The sequence below is a fragment of the Rhinoderma darwinii genome, chromosome 8, assembly GCF_050947455.1.
Source record: "Rhinoderma darwinii isolate aRhiDar2 chromosome 8, aRhiDar2.hap1, whole genome shotgun sequence".
NCBI lineage: Eukaryota > Metazoa > Chordata > Amphibia > Anura > Rhinodermatidae > Rhinoderma > Rhinoderma darwinii.
In genome coordinates, this window is record NC_134694.1 from 68,260,381 (window position 1) to 68,280,215 (window position 19,835).

The 19,835-nt window shown below is 43.2% G+C and overlaps 1 protein-coding gene across 1 annotated transcript in view; it reads left to right on the top strand.

Moving 5' to 3' along the window:
* The window catches only part of ATRX (ATRX chromatin remodeler), a 224,913-nt gene that overhangs the window by 186,332 nt on the left and 18,746 nt on the right, over positions 1-19,835 (top strand). The window contains exons 31-32 of the mRNA XM_075835712.1: positions 552-746; positions 16,740-16,889. Coding sequence (XP_075691827.1) covers positions 552-746; positions 16,740-16,889 — 345 coding nt within the window. The remainder of the gene's footprint in view (positions 1-551; positions 747-16,739; positions 16,890-19,835) is intronic.

Consider the following 19,835-nt stretch of genomic DNA (forward strand, 5'->3'; position numbering starts at 1 on the left):
ACAGCAGATGGTTCAAGGACTGGGCTACATAGTCCGTATGTAAAGATTGTAAGTATTTACATTTTGAAAAAAAAAATCATTAGTTTTAATTTTGTTCTGTTCTTGTAAAGGGCAGTGCACTCGGTTGTTTTGGTTTTTTTGTAGGCGGAAAAAATCAGCCTCAAAATTCTTTCACCAATTTTGTGGCTGATTTTGAACTGCCAGCGTTATTTCCCGCAATTTTCACAGCATTTTTTGCCTGCGACAGTTAAATCTAATGCAAGGACCGCGGGCAAAAAAAACGCTCAAAATATCGGTGCTGGCTCTTTCTGCCTCCCATTCCTTTCAAGAGGAGGTCAAAGGCAGAAACCGTTGGAAGAAATAACATGTCGCTTTTTTTGTCTGCGTGTGGCCAAAAGCCGTACAGGGGATAAAATGCCTCTGCCTCCCATTGAAAGCAATTTGGGCCGTTTTTTTAGCGCGAATTCCAACGTGTTTTCAGTGTGAGAACTAGCGCCTAAAAAAAACTTGGTATGAACTGACCCTTACAGTGTTACTGTTTGCATTTTCAGGGCACCATGGAAGAAAAAATCTATGATCGACAGGTCACCAAGCAGTCACTGTCATTTAGGGTAGTCGACCAGCAGCAGATAGAACGTCACTTCACCATGAATGAGCTTACAGAACTTTACGCTTTTGAGCCAGATCTAATAGATGACACAAACTCAGAAAAGAAAAAGAAGAGGGAGATCCCAAAGCTGCCAAAGGTGAGTGACCAAGGGAACGTCAATTATGCGGTAATAATTCTGCTTACAGGTCGAAGCGTTTTTAGTGGTGGTTGTTTAGTTTGTCATTTTGTGTACACGTTTTCCAGGCGTTTTTGTATTTTGCATTACAGGGGTTGTCTGAGATACCATCATTTTTTCAAAAACCCCTTTAATGCATGTAATTTATAAATGTAAATACATTTGTAATATACTTACATTTTCCAAAGTGGCCCTGTTTCCAGATCCTGCCGTGGGGAACTTGACTAGTGACGTCACTCTCTGCACTGGCTCTGCCGCTTTGTTGATCTTGAAGTCTTTGCCGGGTATACGACACGTCACTTGTGACGTGGTGTATATCGGCTTGTTCTGTTGTAACGCGCATGCGCGGCCCCTGCTGTTATCTCTAGAACAGCAGAGATAGCGCATGCGCGTTACGGACTGTGAAGTAGAACAAGCCGATATACACCACGTCACAAGTGACGTGTCGTATACCTGGCAAAGAATTCAAGATCAACAAATCGGCCAGAGCCAGTGCAGAGAGTGACGTCACTAGTCAAGTTCCCCACGGCAGGATCTGGAAACAGGGCCACTTCGGAAAATGTAAGTATATTACAAATGTATTTACATTTATAAATTACATGCATTAAAGGGTTTTTTGAAAATATGATGGTATCTCGGACAACCCTTTTAAGCCTATGGAAACGCTTGAAAAAAAAAAAATGCCATATCTTCAACATGCTACATTTTGATGAGAAAAAACACTGGCCCTGAAAACACCACAAACCAAAACGAAGTGCTTGTAGACCGTCTCACTTTTTTTTGTACTATAGACTTTCAGCTACTATCTGGCCGTAGCATTTTAGGCCATAGAAAAATCTTAAAATATGCTGACCATGACACCGGACACAGCAGAACGATCACGTCAAATTTCACTTATGCGATCGATATTAGGTTGATCTTGTGTTTCAGAGACACGCAGGATCCACTCTCAGCCGAGCTATCATTTGGGCTGGACTGACGGAATCGGCTGATGTATCTTAAAAAATTGAAAAAAAATAGAATAAGTGAATTTGTTGCTTAATAGCACAAAATACATTAAAGAGGCTCTGTCACCAGATTTTGCAACCCCTATCTGCTATTGCAGCAGATCGGCGCTGCAATGTAGATTACAGTAACGTTTTTATTTTTAAAAAACGAGCATTTTTGGCCAATTTATGACCATTTTTGTATTTATGCAAATGAGGCTTGCAAAAGTACAACTGGGCGTGTTGAAAAGTAAAAGTACAACTGGGCGTGTATTATGTGCGTACATCGGGGCGTGTTTACTACTTTTACTAGCTGGGCTTTCTGATGAGAAGTATCATCCACTTCTCTTCAGAACGTCCAGCTTCTGGCAGTGCAGATCTGTGACGTCACTCACAGGTCCTGCATCGTGTCGGCACCAGAGGCTACAGTAGATTCTGCAGCAGCATCAGCAGGTAAGTAGCTACATTGACTTACCTGCAAACGCCAATGCTGCTGCAGAATCATCTGTAGCCTCTGGTGCCGGTGTGTCCTCGCTCGTCTGACACGATGCAGGACCTGTGAGTGACGTCACAGCGTGATCTCTGGAGAACACGCTGTGTCTGCACTGCCAGAAGCTGGGCGTTGTGTATAGAAGTATCATCCACTTCTCTTCACAACGCCCTGCTAGTAAAGTAGTAAACACGCCCCGATGTACGCACATAATACACGCCCAGTTGGACTTTTACTTTTCAACACGCCCAGTTGTACTTTTGCAAGCCTCATTTGCATAAATACGAAAATGGTCATAACTTGGCCAAAAATGCTCGTTTTTTAAAAATAAAAACGTTACTGTAATCTACATTGCAGCGCCTATCTGCTGCAATAGCAGATAGGGGCTGCAAAATCTGGTGACAGAGCCTCTTTAAGTTAATAAATGAAATTGCTTACAAAGGTGTAAATAGTCTTTAGGTGTCTGGGGGGATTATCCCGCTTTATCGCAAGCGCCACATCTCAGTGGTTTTGGAGGGGGGGGGGCTCCCTCTACCACCACACTGACAACCCTGCTATACGATCGCAGGGTGCCTGTGTCTTCTATGGCAGCCGGGGGCCTAACAAAGGCCCCCAGGTCTGCCTCTAGTTGATCCCTGTTAGGCCATGCCAGAGGCATGGCCTAACAGATGCCTGTCCGTTATACACGGTCTGGCAGTAAAAGCGATCAGGTCATTGCATAGTGAAGTCCCCTAGTGGGACTAAAAAAATGTTAAAGAAAAGTTTATAATAAATAAAAATCCAAAGTATAAAAAAATGAAAAACCCACTTCTTCCTTTTACAAAATGCTTTATTATGAAAAAACAAACAAAGTAAAACAATTACACATTTGCCATCGCCGCGTCCATAACGACCCCAACTATAAAGCTAATACATTATTTAACCCACTCGAACGCCATAAAATAATTAATAAAATACAATGCAGGAATTGCTGTGTTCTGTGCATCCTGCCAAAAAATGTCATACAAAGAGATTAAAAAGTCGCATCTTCTCCAGAATGGTACCAATAAAAACTAGACCTCATCCCGCAAAAAAAAGCTCTCCTACTGCTGCATCGGTGGAAAAATAAGTTATTACTCTTCAAATATGGAGACACAAAAACAAATAATAGTTTTTACTGTGTAAAAGTAGTAAAACATAAAACTATAGAAACTTGGTATTGCCGCAATAGTAATGACCTGCTGAATAAATTTGTAATGTTATTTATACCACAAGGTAAACCGTGTAAATTTAAGATGCAAAAAAAGTGTGGTGAAATTGCTGGGGGTTTTTTCTATTCCCCCAAAAGAAATGTAATAAAAGTTAATCGATAAAATGTATGTACCCCAAAATGGTGCTGTTAAATCCTACAACTAGTCCAGCAAAAAAACAAGACCTTATACAGCTATGTCGATGCACAAATAAAGAAGCGATAGCTCTTTGGATGAGGCGATGGTCATTGAGGCCTAAAATAGGCTGGTCGCTAAGGGGTTAAGCTTCCCTCCTATATTTCGGTCCTTATAGCATCAGTGTTTTTACAGATCATCTCCTGGTTGTGGGTTTGGAAAAAGAGACTGCTATTAAGCTTAGAATTTCAATGTGCGTCAAACTGATAGTGAAGTCATGGGCGTGCGTCTTTGTTCATCATTTCTATCATGGAGTTGAGTGGCACGCGGTATTTTTTCTTATATGGGGCAGGTTATAGTTGCAGCCGGCTGCACCCCTGAAATCCATGTGGCCAGATTGTCAGGTAGCCGGTATGGCTCGGATAGAGGTCAATCTGATGACTGCTGTCTGTGACTAGTCAGGCTTTTTGCAATTCTCAGTTTGACATTTGTGAAGTCTAATCTCGTAGCGTTATATTCTCATTATACAGAACTGCTGCTTTTACATGACAAGTCGGGGAACTGATTACAATCTCTACTATAAATGCTGAGCACAGACTTGTATGTATTGGCATCTCCGGGCTGTCCACATAAAAAAAAATGATGTAACTTGACTAGTTGGCACATCACCAGAGTACAGGGATGGGCAGTTAAGTTGTGACCTTTTTCACCCTTGATTCAGAGGAGAACACATCGCAAAGTGTTTTTGGCATACTTTTGGTAACTTTTATTGAAACCGCATGAGCGGGTCTCCTTCAGACGTGACTTTTAGGGACTTCTGCATTAAAACAAATACCAAGAGCTTTCATGTGTGTCCAGCGACTAGGGGAATATGAAAAGCTGCAGAAAAACAGCCTACTGCAGGGGTAGTGCGGGCTGCTAGACATCTGCTGAGAATATTCCAAGAGAGATTCTTTCCTTTTCACTTCAGAGGTCCTTTGAAAGGTAACCCGCTACCCTGTGCTATTACCCTCCTCCCATTCCTTCAAACACACACTTATCCAGCATAGATCTTTCCCACAGACAAAGAATGCCAGGGAACCTAGTGTGAACTGAAGCTTGACTTGAATATTAGATGACTTGCACAGAGGAATAATAGCCTTAACGTCGGAATGGAAACACGTCCCTTTTCAAGTAGAGATTGATGGGATGCCTTACCTTGGAGATCATATTTAGGCTAGTAGGATAAGGTTTAGCAGAGTTAACAATAGGCTATTTAACCTCTTAACTGGTAATGTTGCTGAACTCTTCCTCCTATTCCTGATATATGAATGAGTCGGTTTGGGTACAGACCACCAACAATGACCTTGCAGCTGTTGAGAGCTTTAGGGGCAACTTGATGTTGCTACATTAAACCTGTATTAGGAACAGCAATGCTTGAACAGATCCTCTGCAGTCCTCAAAACCGAGCTTTCCACACTGGGGATCTCTGCATAATCATTGTTAAAGTCTTTGGAATATATGGTTAGTGTGTGTGTGTGTGTGTGTGTGTGTGTGTGTGTGTGTGTGTGTGTGTGTGTGTGTGTGTGTGTCCGCCCGCCCGCCCGCCCTATGTTTTATGACTAAGGTAGTGTTTATAGCTATAATGGCATTTATGTATGAACTAGTGATTTGTGCATGGCTGTGTCACATTGTTTGTGAATTCAGACCCTTCAAACAGGTTGGAATATCCTTGTAGTTTGCAATTATATCAGTGCCGGCCTTAGGTTTGGATGGCGCCCTGTGCGGGACTCTATTGCTGCCCTCCACAAACCAAAAATTAACCACGTGTGTGTGTGTGTGTGTGTGTGTGTGTGTGTGTGTGTATGTATATATATATATATATATATATATATATATATATATATATGCACATACTGGAATGTATATACTGTACATACATAAAGGCTCATATACAAACAGGCAAATATATATATATATATACACGCACATATATACAGAGTGCAGATAATGTAGTAGATGTCACCAGCTGTCCTATGAGAACACTGCAGATAACCATGATAACTCTCTAAATACAGGTAATGTAGTAGATGTTATCTGCAGGCCTATGTAACACCACAGATAATACACAGTGATCACTATACCCACACAGACACACACAAACACAGAAGCATATACTGTACACACTAACACATATATATGCATGCAGACACACATACTGGAGCATATACCCTTACAAACACAGAGACTTCTATACACACACACACATACTGGAACTTCTACACACACATACTGGAACATATACACACACACACACACGTACACACACACATGTACACACGCACGTACACACGCACGTACACACGCACGTACACACACACACGTACGTACACACACACACGTACGTACACACACACGTACACACACACGTACGTACACACACACGTACACACACACGTGCACACACACATATAGGCACCAGTGTCTTGCAGGGCGGACTGTGGGCGGAGCTTCCTCCTCGCCTCTACTCTTGTTTCATCCGTGTGTAACTAAGAGCCGAGGACAGAGCCCAGTGGTGCCCCTTACGTGCTGGGAGGGTGCAGCTCCCTGTACACTCACACAGGTCGCACACCCCTAAGACCGGTCCTGAATTATATTCTACACTTTATAACTGTTTAATAGTAGTGACAGATTAAGTGTTATTATAAACCGATTGAAGTGACGGCAGCAGACCATTGAATGGTTCATTGCCTGTATCATTGATTTTGGCATATTAATTACCTGACAAGTTTTAGCGCTGCGCCAACACATGATGTTTTTTAAAGACTTTGTGACTGCATTGTTTTAACGCAATGGAAAGGTGAGCAGTATGTGCTAGATGTGGCAATTCTGTGGTATTTTTATTCCTCCATTGTGAGTGTGAAATCACAATATTGAAAACTGCATCTATTAACTACTTTTCATGCCTGAAAATACTTTTTAAAGGGGTTACCCACTTTCCGACGACTGATGACCTGTCCACCAGACATGATCGGTGCGTGTCAGACACCTGGACTCGCACCGATTAGCCACCCCGGCTGCCTCTGTGCACCGGATGTTTGCAACGGTATGCAGTAGTTGGAGCCGGAAGCAGATGGCTCCGACCACTGCATAGCGGCCGTTCGACAGAACTGAAGCTCTGCTCCTATTCACTTGGCCACTATTCTTTGACCGGAGCCATCTGCTTCCGGCAATATTGTCCGGTGCCTGGAGGCAGCCGGAGTGTCTGATCGGTGCAGGGTCCAGATGTCGGACACGCACCGATCATATACTGATGTCATATCCGGTGGATAGCTAATCCTTTTTTAGAAAGTGGAATACCTTTTTAATGATCAGCTTAATTTTTTTCACTTTTGCCTCTCTGCCTTTAATCAGCCGTAACTTTTTTATTTTTTCATTGAAGTGGCTATACGAGGCCTTGGTTTATGCGTGGGAAATTTGTAATTTTTCCTGCATGGTTTAGGGGTAGAAAAAATTTACTGTGTAAGGCCTCATGCACACGACCGTATTTTTTCCCACCCGTAAATACTGGCGTAAATACGGGTCCGGTGTCACACGTATTCCACCCGTTTTGCACCAGTATTCACGAACCCGTGCCCGTAAATATGGGTCCGGTGTCACCCGTATTCCACCCGTATTTACGGGCACGTTTTTGGCGGCAAAATAGCGCTGCACTAATCGGCAGCCCCTCCTCTCTATCAGTGCAGGATAGAGAGAAGGGACAGCCTTTTCTGTAATAAAAGTTAAAGAAATTCATACTTACCCGGCCGTTGTCTTGGTGACGCGTCCCTCTCTTCACATCCAGCCCGACATCCCAGGATGACGCGGCAGTCCATGTGACCGCTGCAGCCTGTGATTGACCTGTGATTGGCTGCAGCGGTCACATGGCCTGAAACGTCATCCAGGACGTCGGGCCGGATGTCGAGAGGGACGCGTCACCAAGGCAACGGGCGGGAGACCGGACTGGAGGAAGCAGGAAGTTGTCGGTAAATATGAAAGTCTTTTATTTTTATTTTTTACAGGTTTATACTGATCGGTAGTCACTGTCCAGGGTGCTGAAAGAGTTACTGCCGATCAGTTAACTCTTTCAGCTCCCTGGACAGTGACTATTTACTGACGTCGCTTAGCAACGCTGCCGTAATGACGGGTGCACACATGTAGCCACCCGTCATTACGAGAGCTCCATAGACTTCTATGGGCTGTCCGTGCCGTTATTATGGCCTGAAATAGGACATGTTCTATCTTTTTCAACGGCACGGGCACCTTCCCGTGAGAAAACGGGAAGGCACCCGTCGCCAATAGAAGTCTATGAGCCCGTTATTAGGGGTCGTAATTACGACCCGTAATAACGGGAGTTTTTACGGTCGTGTGCATGAGGCCTAAGTTGTAGAATTAATTTTTGCGCCGTGCATATAGAAAAAAGCGATTTTGAGCATTTTTATTTTTTTTTTTTTATCCTGCTCATGTTTCACACTAACATGTTAAAGAAATTCTTCAAGTGCAGACGCCCAATGTTTGTGGATTTATATATTTTTTGTTTTTAAGCTTCATTTTATACTAAGTAATGCCTGATTTTTTTTTTGGGGGGGAGGGACTTTTTCTTTTTTTGTTTGTTTTTTTTAAATGAAGGGATAACTTTTTATTTACCTTTTTTTTTTTTTTATTTTTTTTATTTTTTTTACACTTATGAATACATTCTACTAACAGCAGTCTTGTAGAACAGGCAATCCTGGGGTCCTTTGTAGGTTCCCACCGCTGACTGCAGAGGGTTCCCCCATTCTCTGATCGCTTCATCGGTGAAAGGATCCAAGAGGGGAGTCCCCTTTGATCGTGCCAATGTCATGGCTAAACATCTGGGGTCAGAGTGTATGCCGTTCCCAGCTGTATACAGGAGGCTGCTCTAAGTTCAGGAGCTGTTCGTTACAACTCCTGCTTATAGGATGATGTCGCTGTAGGCTGGGGACCTGCACCGCCCGCTGTCAAAAGACAGCAGGTGATCGCTAAGAGGTTAAAAATGGAACTCCATTTCCTCCTGATCTCTTCCATTTTCTTTACTTTGTTCTAATTTCCTCCTGATCTCTTCCGTTTTCCGGTGGCAGGGGAGTTCAGTGGGTGTGGCTTAGCAAAGGGCAACACTAAGGCCTCATGCACACGACCGTGTTTTTGCGGCCGCAATTCCCCCGAAAATCCACGGGAGAATTGCGGCCCCATTCTTTTCTATGGGGCCGTGCACACGACCGTAGTTTTTGCGGTCCGTGCACGGCCCGGGAGCCCGGACCGCAGAAAGAACGGGCATGTCTTATTACGGCCCGGTTCTGCGGTCCGGGCTCATTGAAAACAATGGCCGCGGCCATGTGCATGTGCGGGCGGCCTGCGGCTGACAGTCCGCTGACAGTCCGCAGCCGGCCGACCCAAAAATCACGGCCGTGCACACGGCTACGGTCGTGTGCATGAGGCCTTAAAGGGGGTGTCGGCGCATGGGGAGTTTTTTCATACTGATGACCTATTCACAGGATAGGTCATGAGTTGCGGTACTGCACTGGAATGTATATACCGCTATGCAGTGTATGGAGCCTTCTGCTGCAGACACTAGCCACTGCATAACATGCTGCCCAGAGGCAGCTGATTGGTTATCTGACCCCCAACAATCATATACTGATGACCTATCCTGTGGCTAGGTCATCAGTATGATAAACCGCCCCATGCCTGGTCATCCCCTTTAAAATATTTTTGTCTTTATTACAGACAGAGCGGTGGGGGAGGGCTTCTTCTGTCGCTACTGATCTTACAGCCAGACAGGATTGTGAGAAGGAGTGGGGAAATGGCTGATCTCCTGTGACACATATAGACGAGACTCTCTATAGTTCTCATTAATTGCATAGAATAAATATAGATCAAAGGAAAAGAGATTATGAGCATGTAAAGGGTGGAATTGCAAGTATTTCTTATTATACATTTTCTATGTTTAATGCTCCTTTGAGAACTACCAGTTGCACCCACTGTAAAGTTGGCCTTTTCTAGCTTTCCTGTAAGAACTGTTCATTGCCTTGGTGTCAATATTGGCAATTTCATTGTGGCGTGTATTAGATGTGGTGATGTGAGAAGGAGCGTGGCACAGTCAGTGAGTAGGGACTTCTGGCATCTGCATGAGTATGTGCGATTTGACTCGGATACAAGAAGTAAAGCAAGTTTTATGAAGAACCAGAATTTATTATTTTTTTTGTACCTATTCAGATTTTTTCTGGGTGATGAAAGGTATAATTTTCTCTTACGTGCAGGTTTCGTTGTCACAAGTGTTTACATTTTCTAGCTTTTATCATATAATTTCTGTTTCCCTCGCACTCCCATCGTCTCCTTTGATACATTTTATTTTCTTACATGTTTTGCACCTGGTGTTTTGTTTTTTTATATATTTTTAAGCAGTTGGAGCATATGGGGTATAGTTGGGATACAGTGAAATTGCTTCTCAGTTTTGTAGTGACTGGCAATTTATAGCCTGAGGTTATGAATTTTCTTGCAAGTATATTGCTTTAAAAGATTGTGATGCACTTTGTCTCATACTAATATAAATATCCTATAAACAATTACAGTTCCAGCTTACCGTGACTGACCTCTTATAGAGATGATTTTCAGATTAAAGTGGTTACTATGCCTCAAAGGGAAATAAACTTGACTTACAGCGACCGTCCGGTCTCCGGACAAAATTATAAATGAGATGGGGGTATTTGGAGTAATATTACCTGGTGCCCTCCTGTTGTGCACCTCTGCTATAGATACCCCGGTTTAGGGTCCCGTCTGTGTTGTCTCAAAATGGCAACAGTGCTTCTTAAAGAGTCTAAGACACTCCCTCTGTTCACGGATTGGACAGAGCTGTTCACGTGAGCAGCTCTGGCCAATCCAGGAACAGTGGGAGCGTCTCAGACTCATAGTCTAAGAAGCACTGCAGTCATCTGGGACAGCACAGACTTAATACAACAAGTACCGTATGTATCCTCTAGTTAACACTCCACCTGCATTATCATTGGGTTCCTGACCGATCTCTTTGCCTCACATGTCTAGGAATTTTATTGGTGGTACAATATGACATTTGTTATACGATGATGGTAAACATTTTGCAATAAATGAGACTATGTATTAATATAACAGTAGTGCAAGTTTTTAAAGACTGTTTGATTATTGGAATTCCTGTATAAGCGTACTTCTAGCCAAATATTAAACTTCCCAGAACTCTGTCCTGTACAAAAGATGCTTGATATGCAGACTTTTTCCTGCCTCCTATTTACAACACTGGAAGGAACTGCAAGGGCTGTAGTTAAGGTTTTCATGTCGGGGTCCATTCACACGTTGCGGTTGAAGTGCTCATTGAAAAACATGTCGTTTCACTGCAATTTGGTGAGTTTTTCTATGAGGTTGCGTTTTCTTTTACCACAACCACATTGAAAAATCGAATCAAATAACGCAAGCGGTTTTATTTTTTTTTTTTAATTTTTTTTTTTATGTGGTTCTACCCGCACCTCAACCGCAACGTGTGAATGGACCCTTAGGCCTCATGCACACGACCGTAGCCATGTGCACGGCTGTGATTTTTGTGTCGACCGGCAGCGGAGTGTCATCCGCGAGACGCCCACAAACTGCATTTCCTATGAGCCTGGACCGCAGAACACGGCCGTAATAAGACATGCCCGTTCTTTCCACGGTCGTGTGCATGGCCCCATAGAAATGAATGGGGCCGCAATTCTCCCGTAGATTTCTGGTCGTCTCAGTCCAGGATTTTACAACCTTTACTACATGGGTAAGCATAAAATGAATTGGTCTGTGGCATCCAGAGAGGCCATAGGTGATCAATAGTGGAATATTAGTGGCCACAATGTACGGACAGCTAGTTGGCACGATCTCCGTCTATTGTAGTAATGTTGTCCTACGTGATGCATGTATTGTTCTGGGCTGGGACAGTGGTTATGATACCACTCCAGAAGTCGTTCTAAAGTATTTTGGCATTTTGTGTTTCCAAGTGTTTGTCTCGGATGTTTTTATGGGTGGTCCAAAAACCACTGAAACATCAATAGGATTTCCTTTTTGTTGGAAGGAGAAAAAAATATATTTTAAGTCCATGTAGATCAGGCACAAACTTGAGGATTGAGAGCGATTTTTTATTCCGTGACACAGCCAAATTTTGACTACAGGAAAGTAATCCACATTCCTTCCATGAAGTTTCCACACAAGTCCTGGCAGTCGCTGACCATTTATTTTATCTTCATCTGAAGGTTTCTTTATTTTTATTGTTTGAAATATATAGGAAAACATCACCTCTTTGCTATGCTGTTCATAGTTACATAGTTACATAGTTAGTACGGCTGAAAAAAGACACATGTCCATCAAGTTCAACCAAGGGAAGGGAAAAGGGAAGGGAAAAATTTCTACACATAGGAGCTAATATTTTTTTGTTCTAGGAAATTATCTAACCCTTTTTTAAAGCCATCTACTGTCCCTGCTGTGACCAGCTCCTGCGGTAGGCTATTCCATAAATTCACAGTTCTCACTGTAAAGAAGCCTTGTCGCCTCTGCAGCTTGAACCTTTTTTTCTCCAGACGGAGGGAGTGCCCCCTTGTTTTTTGAGGGGGTTTTACAAGGAACAGGATTTCACCATATTTTTTGTATGTGCCATTAATATATTTATATAAGTTAATCATGTCCCCCCTTAGTCTTCTTTTTTCAAGGCTAAATAGGTTTAATTCTTTCAATCTTTCCTCATAACTTAAATTCTCCATGCCCCTTATTAGCTTCGTTGCTCTTCTTTGTATTTTTTCCAACTCCAGGGCATCCTTTCTATGAACTGGAGCCCAGAACTGAACTGCATATTCTAGATGAGGCCTCACTAATGCTTTGTAAAGTGGCAATATTACATCCCTGTCCCGCGAGTCCATGCCTCTTTTAATACACGACAATATCCTGCTGGCCTTTGAAGCAGCTGATTGACACTGCATGCTGTTATTGAGTTTATGATTTACAAGTACACCCAGATCCTTCTCAACAAGTGAATCCGCCAGTGAAGCGCCCCCTAGGACATATGATGCATGCAGGTTGTTGGTACCAAGATGCATAACTTTACATTTATCTACATTAAACTTCATTTGCCAAGTGGACGCCCAAACACTTAGTTTGTTTAAATCTGCCTGTAATTCATGAACATCTTCCATAGTCTGAACTATATTACATAGCTTGGTGTCATCTGCAAAAATAGAAATAGTGCTATTAATCCCATCCTCTATATCATTAATAAATAAGTTGAATAATAGTGGTCCCAGCACTGAACCCTGGGGTACACCACTTATAACTGGGGACCATTCAGAGAAGGAATCATTGACCACAACCCTCTGGATACGGTCCTTGAGCCAATTCTCAATCCAATTACAAACTATATTTTCTAAACCTATAGTCCTTAATTTACCCATTAGGCGTCTATGGGGGACAGTGTCAAATGCCTTTGCAAAGTCTAAAAACACTAAATCCACAGCGGCCCCTCTGTCTAGGCTTCTGCTTACCTCTTCATAAAAACAGATTAGGTTAGTTTGACAACTTCTGTCCTTCGTAAAACCGTGCTGGCTGTCACTTATAATACTATTTATTGTCACATAATCCTGTATATAGTCCCTCAATAGCCCCTCAAACATTTTCCCCACGATGGATGTTAAGCTTACTGGTCTATAATTACCCGGGGAAGACCTAGAGCCCTTTTTGAAAATAGGCACCACATTTGCCCTGCGCCAGTCCCTTGGCACTATACCAGTCACTAGAGATTCTCTGAATATTATGAAAAGGGGGACAGAAATAACTGAACTAAGCTCTTTAAGAATTCTAGGATGTAACCCATCTGGTCCCGGAGCCTTGTGCACATTTATTTTATTTAATTTAGTTTGGACCATCTCTACATTCATCCAATTCAGTATATCAACTGATATATTAACAGCACTGGCACCGGCTACATCAGCTGCTCTTTCTTCTGTTGTATATACAGAGCTAAAGAACCCATTTAGTAACTCTGCCTTCTCTTGATCCCCTGTGATCAACTCCCCATTACCATTATCTAGGGGTCCTACATGTTCAGACCTGGGCTTTTTTGCATTTATATACTTGAAGAATTTTTTAGGATTTGTTTTACTATCCCTGGCCACCTGCCTTTCATTTTGTATTTTTGCTAATTTTATTACATTTTTACAGATTTTATTAAGCTCTTTATATTTTACAAAGGCTACAGCTGTACCCTCAGATTTGTATTTTTTAAATGCCCTTTTTTTGTCATGTATTGCCCCTTTCACAGAAGGTGTAAGCCATGTGGGGTTTAATTTGAGTCGTTTATACTTATTACCTGTAGGAATAAATTTTGCACTATAATAACTCAAAGTAGATTTGAAAATCTCCCATTTATCATTTGTTCCATTATTTGACATTAGTTCTTCCCAGTCTATATCCTGAATTGCAGCCCTCATCCTGGGGAAATTGGCTTTCTTAAAATTAAATGTTTTTGCCCTCCCAGCCTGCGTTTGTTTTTTACAGTATAGGTAAAATGTAACTATATTATGATCACTGTTACCGAGGTTTTCACGAACATTGACATTCCCAACAAGATCTGCATTATTAGAAATGACCAGATCCAACAGAGCTTCACCTCTAGTCGGGTCTTCCACAAACTGGCCCATAAAATTTTCCTGCAACAGGTTGAGGAAATGTCTCCCCTTTGCAGTTGAAGCCGAACCATGACACCAATTAATATCCCGGAAATTAAAATCTCCCATTATCACTACAGTACCCGCCTGTGCAGCCCGCTCCATCTGTTTATATATCTGACCTTCCATCTCCTCAGTTATATTGGGGGGTCTATAGATTACACCAAAAGTAATTTTTTCAGTGTTTACCTCCCTTTCTAGTTCCACCCACAAGGTTTCAACCTCCTCACAGTCTTCACCCACTATTGTCTCTTTCACACTCGCCTTCATATCACTTCTCACATACAGACATACACCACCACCTTTCCTATTTGTCCTGTCTTTACGAAAAAGTGTAAAACCCTGTAGATTTACAGCCCAGTCATGTGAAGAGTCCAGCCATGTTTCAGCAACACCAACTATATCTATATTTTCTTCCAGTATCAAGGCCTCCAGCTCCCCCATTTTGCTTGCTAGACTTCTGGCATTTGTGAACATACACTTTAACTTGCCTGTCAGTTTTTCACTTTTATTATCAGAAATGTGATTTGACATTAATCGGTCCTTTTTATTTACACTGATGTTTTGCAACGAAAGGATCTCCTTATCTTGTTGTCTAGTCCTCTCCCCACATTCTGTTTCTCCCCCCACCAATATAGTCTGACCCCTCTCTAACCTGGCTACCCCTTTTTTTTCTACATTGACCTCCCTCCTCAGCCCTAGTTTAAATACTCCGCCACCCCAGCTAGAATTCTCTCCCCCAGCACAGCGGACCCCCTTCCATTTAGGTGCAAATCATCTGCAGAATACAGTTTGTACCCCAATGAAAAGTCAGCCCAGTGCTCTAGGAACCCAAATCCTTCTCCTCTACACCAAGACTTCAGCCATGCATTTAACTCCCTAAGCTCCCGCTGTCTTTCCTGTGATGCGCATGGCACAGGCAGTATTCCTGAGAATACAACCTTGGAGGTCCTTCCCTTCAGCTTGTAGCCTAGTTCTTTAAAATTATTCTTAAGGCTCCTCCACCTACCATTTATTCTGTCGTTGGTACCGACATGGACCACGACAGCTGGATCATCACCAGCCCCTCCCAGCAATTTGTCCACCCGTTCCACCACATGCCGAACCCTGGCACCAGGGAGACAGCAAACCATTCGGTTGAGGCGGTCTTGGCGACAAATTATTCTATCCGTCTTCCTGATTATAGAATCCCCTACAACTATCAATTGTCTTGGCTTGCCTGCATTACCATCCCGCCGACTACTAGCTGGGCTGTTCTCCCGGCTGTTAGGGAGATCAGTATCCACTAGGGCTGCCTTTTCTGAGACTGACACCCTCGCATCATCACCCAACCTGGCAATTTTGCTTGGAATGCCAGAAACCGGATCGGCCTTCCTTGTCTTTGACCCCTTTCTACTGCCCCTAACTACATTAACCCAGCTACTTACCTGATCCTGCTCACCCATGTCTTCACCCTCCAGTTCTAACCCACTAACTGCATGCTCTGTGAGCAGCAAGCTCCGCTCAAAATTGTCTATCCTCCTCAGTGTTGCATTCTGCTCCTCCAGATCTCTAATACGAGCTTCCAGGTGAACAACATGCTCACATCTGCCACAGAGATATTCACCCTGGAACTCCGGCTCCAGTCGTGTATACATATGACAAACTGTGCACTGAAGAAAACCTCCAATCTTGCTATCCATTATCCAAGTTACACCAAAACAGCGAACAATTGTCAAAGTAAAAGAAAAGAAGAGTACTTACTGGGGCTTCAACTCCTCTTTTCAACTCCGGTTTTAGAACTCCACTTAGTTCACAAGCCACTTAAACCACCAAGCTCAGAAAGAGCAAGCTCAAAATGAGGTCTGCTGACTAATTTATACCACCTGTGTCCAGTTAACCCCTTCCCCCTCGTCAGCTGTTCAGCTGGAACGAATCTGCAAGGGAAAAAAAAAAAAAAGAAATTTACAAATTTTTTTTTTTTTAAATAGTGTGAGTTTTTGCTATCTTCTATTTGCTAGCAATAGAAGACAGACTTCCGATGGCTTTCTGTGATCTTTTATACGATCGCCAGACCTCACCGCAGCTTACTGTAATGTTGGACACTGCTTGATCCTGAACTCGTGTAGATGGGCCATCTATGTGATCGATATTAGCAGGATCCTGTGTGCCGTGAGAGAACAATACAGCTTCTATGTATACAGGATAAAAAATAGAAGTGAATTTGAATATTTTTTTAAGAAATTGGTGTACATGGCCTTTAAAATATGTTTTATATTTGTTACCATGATGGAACTGGAAATCTTGTCACGATCTAGCTTAACATGCACAGTCCTCTCCCCAGCTTTACTACGGTCATACACAATCTTACAAGTGTTCGCTCTCTTCCTCAGGACACTGTTCTTGCAGAATTGCTGCAGATCAGAAAGGAACAGATTGTGACCTACCATGAGCATGATTCTCTTTTGGACCACAAAGAGGAAGAAGCTCTCACCGAGGAGGAAAGGAAGGCAGCATGGGATGAGTATGAAGCGGAGAAGAAGGTAAGTCTAGATGTGGAGTGTTCAGAGCACCATCATTGAATATACATATCCTGTTCACACTTAGTTCTGGAGTTTTGTGATTTCCAAGAAAGGCGCACAGATTGCTTGGTAGGAAAGTGCTCTGTGTAGTTCTAAAAGTCAGATCTCCTCTGTTTGCTTCTAGTGGTGTTTATTTTGCACACACTGGGGCAGATGTCCTACTGTAATGACAACAAATCTCACAGGTCAAATAAATGGCTACGGCCTCATTCACATGACAGGGTTTCCCGGCCGGGTGCCGGCCGTTCATAAATCGGCCGGCACCCGGCTGCATTAGGAATAATAGACCCCTAATGGGGCTATTCACACGACTGATTTTTGGACGGCCGGGAAAACCGGGCGTCAAAAAATAGGACATGCTCTATTTTCGACCGGGTACACGGCCGCCCGGCTCCCATAGAAGTCTATGGGGCCGGGTAATACCCGGCCATCACCGGAATGTGTCCCGAGTGATGGCCGGGTTTTTTACGGCGCTTGCGCTCTATCTCCTCCTCATCACAGAGCAGAGTGCATGTGAGGAGGAGGAGTTGATGCCATTCGGACGAATGGCTGTACACTGTGTGGCAGGGCCGGGGTGTCGGTGGAAGGGAGCGCTGTGCTGGCTCCCTTCCCCTGCTGGTTTTAAAAGCGATCTGGCCCGGCGACCCCTTCGATGGCGCCGCTAGCTGCTGCGGCTGCTACTACTGTAGCGACGCCACTATAGCAGAGCAGGGAGGTATCTCCCCGCTCTGCTATGTGCTAGCCGCACTTTAGCTCCCTGAAGGAGCGGAATCCCCGTGTTTTCGGAGATTCCGCTCCTGGACAGAGCGCTTGATGTCTCTGTCCATATCTTGGCAGTGACATCAGGGGAAACTCCTGAAGCGGAATCCCCGAACAAATGGGGATTCCCCTTCAGGAGTTGCCGCTGATGTCACTGTCCAGATCGGCCCGGCACGGATGCAAAACTTTATGCAAACCGGCCGGGCAACTCGGGCTCGGGCGGGACCCGGTCGTGTGAATCCCGTATAAGTGATACCAACGTAATGTTTACCACCTCCAAGAGTCCAAAAAGATTATTACAGGAGTAGACTCCACAATATCATGTATTCACACAGAGAAAAAGGGGTCAGACACTACTATTGAGATAAATTAGGAGCTTGAATCCAAAATGACTGCCATATAGTTCAAATTATATAAATGCTTTTATGCTTTTAATATGTGAAAACCGCAAAAAAATAAAATGTCAATCGCTGTTTTTTTTTTATCACCATCCTTCGCAAAACATGGAATAAAAAGTGATCAAAAAGTCGCATGTACCCCAAAACAGTACCAATAAAAATGACAACTGGTCCCGCAAAAAACAAGCCCTTACACTCGGCTCTCTTGACTGAAAAATAAAAAGTTCTGGCTCCCAAAATATGGTGACACAAAAAATTATTTTATTGCGCAAAAAAACCTATATACATTTGGTATCGCCGTAATCGTATCGACCCGCCGAATAAAGTAAAATTGTCAATTATAGACCACGGTGAGCGCCGTAAAAAGCTTCTTTTTGGTCACCTTGCTTGTCAAAAAATGAAATAAAAAGTGATCAAAAATTCGCATGTGCCCTAAAATGGTACCAATGAAAACTACAGATTGTCCCACAACAAATAAGCCCTCACACAGCTCCATTGGAGAAAAAATTAAGTTCTGGCTCACAGTATATAGCGTCACAAAAGGTGCAGAGCGCTCCAAAAGCGGATGAGATCGGGCACCATTTATCAGTGCGACACTGGCCACATATCTGCGGATTATTTATTTACCCCATTATTATACCCTCTTCTTATACCCTGATGTACCCCTCACAGTTTACATATGCCCCTACGTTATAAACTGAAATATCAGCAATATCCCAAACAGAACTACCAAGCTAAATCTGCGCTCCAAAAGCCAAATGGCGCTCCCTCCCTCCTGAACCCTACAGCGTGCCCAAACAGCAGTTTACATCCACATATATGGCATCGACATACCCAAGAGAACCTGCTTAAAATTTTATGAGGTATTTGTCTTCGGTGGCCCAAATTGGGCACAACATATTGTGCACTAAAATGGCATATCAGTGGAAAATTGCAATTTTCACTTTGCACCATCTGCTGCGCATTAATTTCTCATGAAAAAACACCTGTGGGATCAAAATGCTCACTACACCCCTTAAAATGCCTGAAGGGGTGTAGTTTCCAAAATAGGGGTCACTACTTGGGGGTTTGTTTTACTATTTGACCTCAGAGCCCTGCAATTGTGGGCCAATGGTGTGAAAATCACCAAAATAGAAGTGAAGAGCAGCATGCGCATTTGAGGTCTAAGCCCTGTCATATGTCCAGGCAAATGATAAATACCTTGAGGGGTGTAGTTTCTAAAATGGGGTCACTTCTTGTGTCTACCAATGCAACATGGCGGCCCAAAACCAAGCCAGCAAACTCTGCATGCCTTTCTGAGCCCTGCCGTGTGTCCAAACAGCAGTTTATGACCCCATATGGGGTATTGCCGTAATCGGGGATAAATTGCTTCTCAAATGTTGGAGTGCTTTTTCTCCTTTATTCCATGTTTTATCGAAAGGAAAGTAATTTTCTATTTCACAGCATAATTCCAGTAAACTCAGAAAAAAAAACTGTGGGGTCAAAATGCTCACTATGCCCCTCGATAAATTCCATCAGGGGTGTAGTTTGCCAAATGGGGTCACTCTTGGGTGGTTTCCACTGATTTGGTCCCACAGGGGCTTAGCAAATGTGACATGGCGCCGCAAACCATTCCAGCAAATTTTGAGCTCCAAAAGCCAAATGGTGCTCCTTCCCTACTAAACTCTGCCGTGTGTCCAAACAGCAGTTTTTTACCACCTATGGGGTATTGCCGTAATTGGGAGAAATTGATTTTCAAATGTTGGGGTGC